The sequence below is a fragment of the Lacerta agilis genome, chromosome 6 (assembly GCF_009819535.1).
Source record: "Lacerta agilis isolate rLacAgi1 chromosome 6, rLacAgi1.pri, whole genome shotgun sequence".
Lineage (NCBI taxonomy): Eukaryota > Metazoa > Chordata > Lepidosauria > Squamata > Lacertidae > Lacerta > Lacerta agilis.
Genome location: NC_046317.1, coordinates 9,988,334 through 10,001,149, shown reverse-complemented (window position 1 = coordinate 10,001,149; position 12,816 = coordinate 9,988,334). Strand labels below are relative to the sequence as shown.

The window sequence follows — 12,816 nt, the reverse complement described above, 5'->3', positions numbered from 1 at the left end:
GTTACGGCATTATATTGGAGTTGCAAGGATGCTTAAACTGTTTCCCCCTTAAGTTCACGTTACAAATGTGTGTTGCGTGTTATGCATTGTGTTTAAAAGCTGTTGGGGAGTGCTCTCTGTCAGCTTTCCTGTAACAGGTAATCCTTTCTAAGGACACTTGCCTAAGCCAGAAAATCATTTAGAGGCAAAATATTCTGGTCCTGCTAGCTAGGGATATTATGGGAGTTGTAGTCCTATAAAACAGCTGGAGACCTAAATTGAAGAAACACAGCGGGACGTTCCCGCGCTTTTCATTCACTCATTCATTCATTTACTTACCTACTTACTTATTTACCCGGAAGAAACGGTGACGGAGGCACGTCTACATTTCTATCTCTGCGTTCTTGAGCTGTTCCGGAAGCCGGCGCCTTCCTGCTCTCTGCGCGTGCGCAAAAGCCGACACCCCCCCCCCTCTCTCCCGACTCCCGCTCTTCGCGTCTTGCGTCCGCCCTCCCCGACCCGCCACTCAACCCTTTTCCCAGCCCCCCTCACAGGCCGGAAGTAAAGGGGCGCGCGGGGGGTTGTGGGTCGGAGGTGCCGTTTCCGGCGTCGCCGCCGAGCTCCTTCCCTCAGGTATCCCGACCAAGATGGCGGCGGTGCTGCAGCAGGTCCTGGAGCGGGCCGAAGTGGCCAAGCTGCCCAAGTCCGCGCAGGGGAAGCTCGAGCGGTTCCTGGCCGACCAGCAGAGCGAGATCGAGGCGCTCCGCACCCGGCACGAGCGCTACAAGGTGGACAGCGGTGAGTGGAAGCCGAGAAGGGCAGGGCGGGAAGCGGCCCGAGGGACCCGGACTGGTTCATGCGAGGGAGGCGGGTTGTTGTTGTTGCTTTTAAGGTTAAAGTAGGTGGGATAAAAGCAGAAACAACTTTTGCTGGTCTATGACCGTATTAAAGATTTATTATTATTATTATTATTAAGCACAAGCAAGAATGGATTTAGACGGGGCAGATTATGCAATCCTTTTTTGACACTATAATAATAATAATGGCAGAAAAAGACTGCGTATAAACAATAAATTATTATAATGCAAGTTTAATATTATTAATTAAACTCATAATAATTATTTATTGTTTATATGCCACCACCCTAGGCTGCTTCCAGCAAACTAAAGCACAGTTATACATCAAATTGGATGAGGGACCACGTGTTGAGATTTCCGCACTGCATGGGGTCGGACTAGATGGCCCTTGGGGTTCCTTCCAACTAGATCTACGATTCCATGAATTAGAACTGTGTGTGTGTGTGTGTGAGAGAGAGAGAGAGAGAAGTCTATGAAAACCATACAAACGCAAACACAATAAAAACAGCATGCCACACTCCCCCAAAAGTGTAGGTGTTCCAGGCATTTGTGTATGCCAGCATAGGTTAAGAGAGCAGAGCATCAAGGTGTTAGAGGCTGCAGTTAGCACCCAAGATGCTTGGGGTTTTATTTTTCTTTCTAAATTGTTCCTGTTGAGTATCTGTTCACATTTAGGAAACAAGTCCTTATAACGCTTGCTTACGTGGAAGTAAGCCCCAATTGACTTACTACTGACCAGATGTGGTTAATGTTCAGGGCCTTAATTTTTTGAAAATGGGCTATAGAAAAATTCAGAGGTACTTGTGAACTGGATCCATATAAAAGTGAAGCTGCTATTTATGTACTTTGATTTTTTGGGTACTTGTGCTTAGGGCTGTATGTTGTATATAACAGAGAAATGTCTAGGGTGGTATGAGATTTTATTTCCTGGGTGCATTTTATGATATGTAGACTAGTCTACATCTCTAGGGAAACAGGTACTATTATTATTTTCTATTAACTTTATGTACTAAAAATTGCAGAGTGGTTTACAACATAACACAACATACATAACATGATAACAAAACAAAATCCCACACACATACATTCACGTTTAAAAGTATATAGATTGGACTGTGAGGCAGATAGGTGATAGGTGACCTAATATCATTTTAGAACAGCCTTCCCCAGCTTGGTGCTCTCCAGATGTTTTGGATACAATTCCTATCTTCCTTGATAAGTGTCCATTCTTATTGGGGCTGATGAGAATTGTGGTCCAGAAAAATCTGAGACTGATAAATAGAGTAAATAAATAAATATTTCAGATAAAAATGGTGTGCTTTTCACAAGGATTTGTGCAAGTTTACATAACTCTGAATGGCACACTTTGACTTGAATAGCTCTGAGAAAGGGCAAAAATTGAATTTGTGCTAATGCATGTTTTGCAGAGCAACAATATTTTGAAGTAGAAAAACGACTTGCTCAGAGTCAGGAAAGACTCGTAAATGAGACACAGGAATGTCAGAATCTCCGACAGGAGCTCAGCAAACTCAGTAAGTATTACTATGTATTAAGGTGATCAGTAAATACTATTAGTTGTATTTATTTTATGATTTTTCTAAAATACATATTTGAACAACTAAAGGTTTTTCAGTGAAAATTTTGTTTGTTTGATGATAGAAGTTACATTCTGTGATAAAGGTAAACATTATTTTGTTACTTACCTGCGTATGTTGCTGAAGAATTTTTAAAAGGCAGAATCACAAAACCAACTCTGAAAATAAACACAGTAACAAAACCCCTTTCATGGTGGAGTAAAATGCTTTTTAATATGCCCAGCATTAGACATAAAACCGTGATACCTACCTCTAGAAGTCAGTGTATATGCAAATATAGCTTCTAGGTGATGCTAATGCTTGCAGTTAAGCAAGGATGGTGTTCTATAGGGATAATCACAATGGAGAAGAATCTTATAACAGAGGTGGACATGTTGAGAATTCTGCATTCTTCTTGTCTACTAGACCAGTGTTTTTCAACCACTGTTCCGTGGCACACTAGTGTGCCGCGAGATGTTGCCTGGTGTGCCGTGGGAAAAATTACTTTATATATAGTCAATATAGGCACAGAGTTAAATTTTTTAACATTTTCTAATGGTGGTGTGCCTCGTGATTTTTTTCATGAAACAAGTGTGCCTTTGCCCAAAAAAGGTTGAAAAACACTGTACTAGACACACATTGGAGTGGCCAGTTGGCTGATCTCAGTATTAGATCCTGACATCACTCAGGGTTAAGCTCCTCAGGCCCAAACCCTTTACTCTTTTATTGGAGAAAGAAGATATTTATCCATTTCTGACAGATGAATTCATGTAAATATAAAATTGAAAACGTCCTTCATTTTGTCTCCCATGTAGATGAGGAGTTGAAATTGTTAAATGAGAGAAACAAAGAACTGGAAGCTGCTCAGGATCGCAATGCAGCCATACAGGTACAGGAACTGTCAATAATGCCAGTGAATGGAAGCTTTCATAATTCATTGTCAATGTTACATTGAAAGAAGTAGACTCTCATTGTGAAAGTAGCATTTTTTCAGCCTCAGTTGCCAAGTCTCAATGTGAATCTTGAGAGTGTGATAGTAATCTTGCGCTAGCAATGTTTCTTACCACCACATTTTTATTGTGCTATAGTCACTTTTAAAGTCACTTTTCCTTTGTTTTAAGACTCAGCTCACTAGAGCAAAAGAAGAGTTGGAAGCAGAGAAGAGAGATTTGGTTCGAACAAGTGACAGAAGAGCTCAGGAGCAGGAACACCTAAATGGTGAGCATCAAGTGATATGGTCAAAAAGGTTTTGGTGATAAGTTGTCTCAGTCCTTCAGTTAAGAAGTGTATCATTGCACTGAGGCAAAACTACCAGTGGAAATCCTTAATGAAACTACCGTATATCGCGGCGTATAAGGCGACTCGGCGTATAAGACGACCCCCCAACTTTTAATGTGAAAAAACAGAGTTTGGGGTATACTCACCCAGCCCGGGATCCATGGCTGCTGAGGCGGCGGGAGCGGCGGGGAGAGCGTCCCCCGCGCCACACAGGAGATTTCCGCGCTTGCCGCCCAAGCGCACAGCGGCCCCCATGGCTGCTGAGGCGGCGGCAGCGACGCCTGGGGCAGCGGGGAGAAGCTCCCCGTCGCCGCAAAGGAGGCCTCCGCGCTTCCTGCTGAAGCGCAGGACGGCCTCCCCGGCTGCTGAGGCGTCGGTAGCGACGCCTGGGGCAGCGGGGAGAAGCTCCCCGTCGCCCCAAAGGAGGCCTCCGCGCTTCCTGCTGAAGCGCAGGACGGCCTCCCCGGCTGCTGAGGCGTCGGTAGCGACGCCTGGGGCAGCGGGGAGAAGCTCCCCGTCGCCCCAAAGGAGGCCTCCGCGCTTCCTGCTGAAGCGCAGGACGGCCTCCGCGGCTGCTGAGGCGTCGGTAGCGACGCCTGGGGCAGCGGGGAAAAGCTCCCCGTCGCCCCAAAGGAGGCCTCCGCGCTTCCTGCTGAAGCGCAGGACGGCCTCCGCGGCTGCTGAGGCGTCGGTAGCGACGCCTGGGGCAGCGGAGAAAAGCTCCCCGTCGCCCCAAAGGAGGCCTCCGCGCTTCCTGCTGAAGCGCAGGACGGCCTCCCCGGCTGCTGAGGCGTCGGTAGCGACGCCTGGGGCAGCGGGGAGAAGCTCCCCGTCGCCGCACAGGAAGCCTCCGCGCTTGCCGCCCACGCCCAGCCCGGGCTCCATGGCGGCTGAAGCGCCGGGGAGAGGCTCCATGCAGCCAGTGGCGGGGCGGAACTCCGGGTCATGATGTTGCCGGCGTACAAGACGACCCCCGACTTCAGAGAAGATTTTTCGGGCTTAAAAAGTCGTCTTATACGCCGCGATATACGGTAAGCAACAGTGAACAGTTTGTAATTTTGTTCTCGTACTGTGTGAGGGGCATATTGTGTAATGATTAGAATTTCTACTTTTAAGTAGTGGTTTTAGGGGAGTTTCCTGCAATGGTTTTCGGTAGCCTTCTAAGCATTGCCATCAAAGAAGTCAAAGGTAGCCCACACACCATGGGCACTTCTACATGAGCTTGACAGTACAAGAGGGTCATCTACGGATGCTCTTTATAATATCTCTTCATTTTGTATGTCCTTTCCTAGAGGATGTTAAGCGACTGAATGAGAAACTAACTGCAGCGAATACTGCAAAAATAGAGCTACAATTACAGCTGGATGAGCTTCAGACATCAGCCTTTTCTGTAAAGGTGAGTACTGGAAAACCTGTTCATGCCGATATTTTTTGTAGAATTGTAGAAATAAGACAATGGCACACTTCCTATGTCACTATTTTTAACAAATAAATTTTCAGTGGCCATTTTTCATCTGTCTCAATAAAATCCTACCAGCCATCTATTGGAATAGTTACTCAGCTATTCTTGTATAGAGGATGTGGTCATATTTATAAAGTTTCAAGCAATCTGGGACATTTCACAGCATACATATAGCTGACAGATAATTAACAAGTTCGGGATTAGGAATGAAATTGTGATCAACCATGACTAGATTTGGTTGTGGGGTTTATTTGATTGGATGCAAACCTATAAACACTTGAGAAGAGGTATCGCTGAATGCAGTGAGACTTACTTTTGAGTAAGTATGTATAAGAGTGAAGCTGGCATTGAGCCTCAGTCCCCTTGCTAATAATTTGACGGAAATTCCTGCACTTGCATGATTGGTATGAATTGGCCAAGAACTTGTCTTAACAGAACTCGTTTCAAAATGTAGTAGTGTATGTGCCCCAGGGCACTCTCTTCCTTTAGCTGCTGCTTGAATGGAATGCTATATCATATATAACTTTATTTCATAGTATCGTGAGCAAAGATGGGAGCAGGAAAAGGAACTGCTACAGAATCAGAACACTTGGCTGAATACAGAACTGAAGGCGAAAACAGATGAACTCCTGCTAATCACTCGGGAAAAAGGAAGCGAAATCTTAGAGCTGAAGTGTAACTTGGAGAACAAGAAAGAGGAGGTTTCCAGATTGGAAGAGCAAGTCAGTGGACTAAAACAATCTAATGGAAATCTACAGAAACATGTGGAAGATCTTCTGCTGAAACTGAAGGAGGTAAACAAAAATTCTTTTGTTTTAGCTTCCATTGTGGACAACAGTGATGCCAGTATTTGAGGTAGCTTCTCTCTTGTTCTTGCTTGTATTGGGTAAAAATGAAGTAATTCTCATGGGGCTGCAAACTTCAGTCAGACTTAGGTCTGGGAATGCATATATGCTCATTCAGGTGGGAATTTCTTATAGTAACTGGCTGTGATATATGGAACTACTTTAGAGAAATTGAGTGAATCTGGCAAAACTATGAATTGCAGCATTTTAGTCAAAATACATTTGAGAAGTACACAGTAGCCTAATGTGTTCTTATACAAATTCAGTTTTGAAAACTGAAAAGGAGAGGATTTTGCCCTTAAATGCATTTTAAATGTAATTATTTTTTCATGATAATTTTTCAGTAGCAAACTGCTGTTTGACTGTGAAGAGCCTTTGGGTTCTTAAAACTTTTCAATGTGTGTTAACTGCACAAATGTCTTTATTCACCAGGCAAAAGAACAGCAAGCTAGCATGGAAGAAAGATTCCACAATGAACTAAACGCCCATATCAAGTTATCTAATTTATACAAGGTATGAATTTTAATAATGGTTTTGAAAATTTAGTTTCAGGGCTTATTATAAACGTACACTGACAAACGTTGATGCTCTTCATACTTACCGCAAAATGCTAACTAGGGCACGTGAAGGTTGAAGTCACAAATGTGCTGGTGAATATGGATTTCTAGAGAGTAACCTTTTGGTTAGCGATTGCTTATGAAAACATGAACATGGATAGTTGTGCTCCAGTATGTTAACAAAAGTAATCTGGGGGTGGATAATTGATACATTTCGGAGCTCTCTCAGAGTTTTGTTGCTGAATTCTGTATATAACATGTTCTCCTTTCTCTCTCCTAAGTGAATTCATGCCCCATCCCACAATCCCTTTGCCACATTAGCTCCCCATGGTTAGTTTGATGCTGCAAGCAGAATTTGTTCTTTTGGGTACTATCATTGCATCATTTTATAGTTGTCACAGTGCATTATTAAACAAGCTGTTTAACTTATTAAACAAGTTGAGGCTTTAAAAAAAATTGCTGCTATATTGAATTGCTGTGTTTCAATTAAAATATGTTGCATTTAGAGTGCTGCTGACGACTTGGAAGCAAAAAGCAACGAGTTGACCCAAGCTGTAGAGGAGCTGCACAAACTTCTGAAGGAGGCAGGTGAAGGTAAGAAACAAATGATCTTGAAGCTTTTAATAAAAGAATGGAAATGGTTTATTGAATATTTACAGATAAATTGTAAACAGATAAAAACATTGGCAGTGTTATTGTAATAACCTGCAGTTCAATAAGAGTATATATTTAAAGTAGATGAATAAATATGCTAATTAACTTGGATATGCAGAAGATGTTTAAAATAAATTTAATGAACTGCAGAAAGAGGGGGAAGGAAGTCAAGTGATGAAATGTTAAAATGACTGTAAAATTAGTGAAATGTACAGGTGAAACTCGAAAAATTTGAATATCGTGGAAAGGTTCGTTTCTTTCAGTAATTCAACTTAAAAGGTGAAACTAATATATGAGATGGACTCATGACATGCAAAGCAAGATATGTCAAGCCTTTATTTGTTATAATTGTGATGATTATGGCATACAGCTGATGAGAACCCCAAATTAACAATTTCAACTTTGGGGTTTTCATCAGCTGTACGTCATAATCATCACAATTATAACAAACAAAGGCTTGACATATCTCGCTTTGCATGTCATGAGTCTATCTCACATATTAAACTCCAGTAGCTAATGAAAACAATTGCTTACATAAATGGACTTTTCCACGATATTCTAATTTTTCGAGTTTCACCTGTATGTATATTTAGCTCTGTTGGATGTCCACAAGTTCTAGGGCTATGAGAGAAGAAAAACCTCTCTTGTGTCCACTTCTTCCATGCCACGCATAGTTTTATGCACTTCTATCTTGGTGTCTTTACTTGTCATTTCTCTAAACAACAACAAAAAGCCCCAGATGCTTCAGCCTTTCCTCACATAGAGGACTTTCTCCACCCACTTGATCATTTTGGTTGCCCTTGTCTAAACCAGTGTTTTTCAACCTTTTTTGGGCAAAGGCACACTTGTTTCATGAAAAAAATCACGAGGCACACCACCATTAGAAAATGTTAAAAAAATTAACTCTGTGCCTATATTGACTATATATAAAGTAAATCTCTTGAATTTTTCAATTTTTCCACGGCACACCAGGCAACATCTCGCGGCACACTAGTGTGCCGCGGAACAGTGGTTGAAAAACACTAGTCTAAACTGTTTCCAATGTTAGCCTACACCGGGGGTCGGGAACCCGCGGCCCGCGAGCCGCATGCGGCTCTTTCGCGGCCCTGCCGCGGCTCCGTGGCGGCTGCCTGGGGCGCGGAGGTGGCGCGGAGTGGTGGGGGCACTGCGCCTGAGAACTGCTCGGCCGGAGGGAAGACGCGCCGGCCCTGCACGCGATGGAGGGGCAGTTTGCAGGGGGGAGAGAGAGGGGGAGGGGGCAGCCGAGGGGGAGGCGCGGGGGGCGGGGCCTGGTGCGGCGACGGCAGCGCAGTTGGCGGAGCGGAGCGGGGCCGTCCCCGCCGCGGCCCGCCACTGTGAGCGCGCAACAGGCGCTCCTCCTTCGGCTCCGGGGCGGCTGCCTGGGGCGCGGAGTGGTGAGGGCACTGCGCTGCGCTCCTGGCGCGCCTGGGCTGCGCCCACCGCGCCATCCTCCTGGCCCGCCGCGCCTGCCCGCTTCTCCGGCTGGCCGGCGGCAGCCAGCCCTCCAGCTGGCCGGAAGCTGCTGCTGTGCCTCGTTTCTGCAGGCGCAGCAGCAGGCAGCAGCAGCTTCCCTCCTTGGCGCATGTCCAGGAGGTGCTTGGCTGCTGCTGCCGCCGTGGAGCTGCTGCGGGCTGGTGGATTCAACGAGGCAACGACTCCACGAGGTAAGATCTTTGCGAGACGCCTCGCCTGCCCGGGGGGTGGAGGAGCCGCGGGAGGAGGAGGAAGCAAGAGCGTGAAGTTGATCAGCTGGAGTTGTGACTTCTTGCGGATGGTTTGAGTCCTGGGTGGTTTCCTTCCTCCTCTCTTCCCGTCCCCCTCCTCAAGCCCCATCGCTGCCCCCTCTGTGGATCTTTCCCTCACTGGGTCGTTTCCCCTCCAGTCTCTCTCCGATCACTCGCTCGTTCCCCCTCCCTCCTTCCCCGAGGAGCCTTCCCTGAGACACTCACTTTGCATGAGAAAAGGTGAAACTGACACGGTGATTACTTTTCAATCATTCGGAACGCCTTTCAAAAGAAAAGCGAGGGTGTGCAGGGGGGGGGAGAAGCGCTGGAAAGACCCTGGAGGTCCTCCCTCGATCAGTGCCGATTCTTTAAAAAAGTTTCTTTTTTCGTCTCTCCTCTCTTAAACATCTCCCCCACCATCGATCTCTCTCTTGCTCTGCTCTCTCAAAACTTTTAATACTCCCTGCCCAGTCTTAATCCTGCTCCTCCTCATTTGTTGTAACAAACAAGCTTCTGGTTTGGGTTTTTTAAGTTGCTTTTGAAACCTCAGAGCCATATTTTGTTGTTGTTCAGGAGTTCAAAAGCATGGTTCTCATGCGCCCCCTTTTATCCATACAACACTATTTTGAGGTACGGTATGCTGAGAGATAGTGACTGGCCAACAGCCTTCCGGGGATTTTTGTGGCTGAGTGGGCAATTGAATTCCTCTCTCATGTCACCTCTAAGAGATGCTGCTCTCTTAACTTCTCTTAATTTCTAAAATGGATTGGAGAGGAAATTAAACTTCTTTTGGTAATTGCAGGAGGCAAGCTTTGGGATGGCACACAATTGTTCATTGAGGTTATTATTGTTTCGTTTTTATTCTTTTACAAATGGGACCTGCTTGCAGTGTCCTCTCCTCCTGCATGAATTGGCATAATCCTTTTCTAAAGCCATCCAAGTTGGTGCCCATCGTTGCTCCCTGTGGCAGGGAGTTCCAGAGGTTAACCGTGTGCTGCGTGAATAAGTGCTTTCTTTTCTCTGCCCTGATTTCTCTTTCCTGAGAGCTCTTTCCTGGCGCAAATTAATTTGTAGCCTGGGGGGGGGATTACCGCGGCGTGGACTGTCCCTGAGAAGTTGTCCCCGGGACAGGTGAGGGTGCTGATCCCTTATTTTCAAATCCGAAACTTGACAGCTATGGTGCGTGCATGTGTATCTCGGTATGTGGCGGCCTGCCTTTTAATGCCTTTGGTATTGATAATGCAGGGGGGGAGTAGAGAGGGGCCCCATTTTTACCTGTGCCTGTGAAAACTGGGTGAGTTGCTGAATTTGGGGAAGGGGGTGGCGAAGCCAGCGAAGAGGCCTGTCGCTGCGTGCATGGATCATCAGCAGGAAGTGGGGGCTTGTGGAAAAGCCCCGAATCCAAGAGAAAGTTTTCTTTTCGATGCCAGGCTTGTCAGTTTCTCCAGCAGGCAGAGGAGGAGGGCATAGCAACATGTCTCTTGTTCCAAAGTTGTTTTGTAGGGTTTTTTGGGTGGTGATGGGAAGCTCCCAAGGTTTACAGAAGTACAGAAAGGGGGGGGGTTGTAAATAGTGTTTTAAATGTCGCAATGGTTTTGCCGCGGCTCCCAGTTGTTGTTTTTTCCTTTGGAAACGGGTCCAAGTGGCTCTTTTTGTCTTAAAGGTTGCAGACCCCTGGCCTACACTGTCCTTTTTGAGGTGAGGCTTCAGAAGAGGTTTGTTGTGTGGCATTGCGTGGTGCACTGGGGTAGTGGTGAAAGCTGCTATTTGAGAAATGCCAAGTCCATGTAGTTATTTGAATCGTGGCCTAGATCTTCTAAGTCTTTCCTAGCTCCCTGATGCTGCAAACCATGTTGCCAAAGAGGGCGCTTAAACCATTCTCTAAATGTATCTGAAATATTTGCATATTGCCCTGCTGTAGTTTGTTTAGTAATCCTTGGAATCTTAAAAAGTTGTCAGCAGTCATCTCTCTCTTCTGCTATTCTTCTCAGCTAACAAAGAAACACGGGATCGTTTGGCTGAGATGGAACAATCAAAGGCTGCAGTGGAAAAGGAACTGAAGGAAAAGATTGGCAAGCTGGAGAAAGAGTTGGACAATGCAAATGATTTGGTTTCAGCCACCAAGCGCAAAGGTCTGGTAACACCTAGGGAATAGACCTTGTAAAATGGGGGCATTTAGCAGTACCTCACTCTACAGCTGTTTGTACTGTTCTAGTACTTGAAAAGCTTCATGCAAACGGTTATCTAGGGATTCTTTTGAGTATATGAAACATACAGAATAGTAAAAAAATTTACCTCAAGTATCATTTGCAGGATATTTCTATGGTTTTCCTGAACCAATCTGTTTGATTCTTTATTTTTATTTGCGGTTTGCAGTTTCCCTGAAGGCTTAGAACCAGGCTAGTCAAAACTCTAGGGCCAGTCAGAAATCTGAAGTATTTGAATATGCATGTAGTTGGAAGCCTTTAGATTTTATTTGTACATTAAAAAAACCTACACCCTTTGCCATTTCTCTCTTCTAGGAGCCATTCTTTCAGAAGAGGAGCTGGCAGCTATGTCTCCTACGGCTGCTGCAGTAGCAAAAGTGGTGAAGCCTGGCATGAAATTAACCGAGGTAGGAAGTAATGTAGATGATACCGTACTGCTTGCAGGTTCTTGGATATTTGTGTTTTTGTATGTAGCCGCATTCACGGGGACAATTTTTTAAAACTTAATGACTAATGTGCTGTACATAGTTCACCCATTTGGGTTTTTAACTAAACTTAACATTTGATTTCAGTAGCATTTTCTCATGTATTCTATCTGGCTATCTGGTTGGTGTTTTATGTCATTGTAAGTTAATGGCATGGACCCCTCATGAAAATTTCCCTTTTGTCTCAGAGGTATTTTTTAGGAGTGTGCTCTGACAGTTTGGACCATGATTTGGCTCTTGGTCTCAAGTGCTTTTGGAGGCTTCCTTTATTGGCTCCAGATCAAAGTCAGATTTCTCCTTGGAGAACACGAAGCTTTGTTTTCTCTCTCTCTCTCTCTCTCTCTCTCTCTCTCTCTCACACACACACACACACACACACACATCCAACCCCCTTGTCAGTTTGCATTTCTTAAAACAGAAAGTATTGATCTGATGCGTAGAGATCTTTCCTATTCTAATTAATTCAAAAGGGTTATGAAAGCATCTCTGTGTGAAAGAAACCAGCAGAAGGTTCATGATGTTTGGGTTATTCCTTCAGAGAAGCTGAGTACAGCTGGGTTAAACTGGTTCTGTAATCTCTTTTTGTCAGGGTCATGCTGACTGTAAAAGTAAAGCCAGAAGGAGCCTGTCTTTCACTTTCTCTCTCTGTTTTTCCTGCTGATGTGGTGTTCTGTACATAGTATGCTTAGTGTTAAGGTTTAGACGTATTTATAAGTTATTGTAAGTTTAAGTTAAGTCTGCTGAAACTGGGTTTCTTATGGACAGTGCCAATCCTGGATGTATTGGATTTGTGACCATTTGCCTTCAGTAGCAGTAAAGTTCTGCTGGATGGAATATAATTACATCTGGTCTATTTTTTGGGAATCCTGCAACCTGTTTAAGTTTAAGTTTTACTCTGTAAAATGTATGTACTCCATACATTGGAATGTACTCTGGTTCAACATTGAGTATAATTCCATGACATCCCTTGTGTTCACTATTGAGAATTCTGATATCAGCTATAATGTTTCGTCCAGCTCTGTCAAAAGGGAAGGGAAATGCTGACATAAGAACTCTTCTATAGTGAATAAGGTCTGCCAAAGTGCTGGCCAGCAGGTCCAGGGTTTGGGGACTAGACAGGATGATGGGGTGGGGATTTTTGGCACAAGTTGATGAAATTTGTGGACATGGTAG

General features: G+C 44.8%; 1 protein-coding gene across 2 annotated transcripts in view; it reads left to right on the top strand.

Moving 5' to 3' along the window:
• Positions 1 to 589: 589 nt before the first annotated feature.
• Positions 590 to 12,816, top strand: part of TPR (translocated promoter region, nuclear basket protein) — a 57,383-nt gene continuing 45,156 nt past the window's right edge. The window contains exons 1-10 of one of the 2 annotated variants that reach the window (XM_033151380.1): positions 590 to 777; positions 2,264 to 2,368; positions 3,226 to 3,299; positions 3,532 to 3,628; positions 4,981 to 5,084; positions 5,687 to 5,944; positions 6,428 to 6,508; positions 7,059 to 7,146; positions 10,943 to 11,083; positions 11,474 to 11,565. In XM_033151380.1, coding sequence (XP_033007271.1) covers positions 627 to 777; positions 2,264 to 2,368; positions 3,226 to 3,299; positions 3,532 to 3,628; positions 4,981 to 5,084; positions 5,687 to 5,944; positions 6,428 to 6,508; positions 7,059 to 7,146; positions 10,943 to 11,083; positions 11,474 to 11,565 — 1,191 coding nt within the window. In that variant the 5' untranslated portion in view covers positions 590 to 626. The remainder of the gene's footprint in view (positions 778 to 2,263; positions 2,369 to 3,225; positions 3,300 to 3,531; positions 3,629 to 4,980; positions 5,085 to 5,686; positions 5,945 to 6,427; positions 6,509 to 7,058; positions 7,147 to 10,942; positions 11,084 to 11,473; positions 11,566 to 12,816) is intronic. The other variant, XM_033151381.1, reaches the window with a different exon arrangement.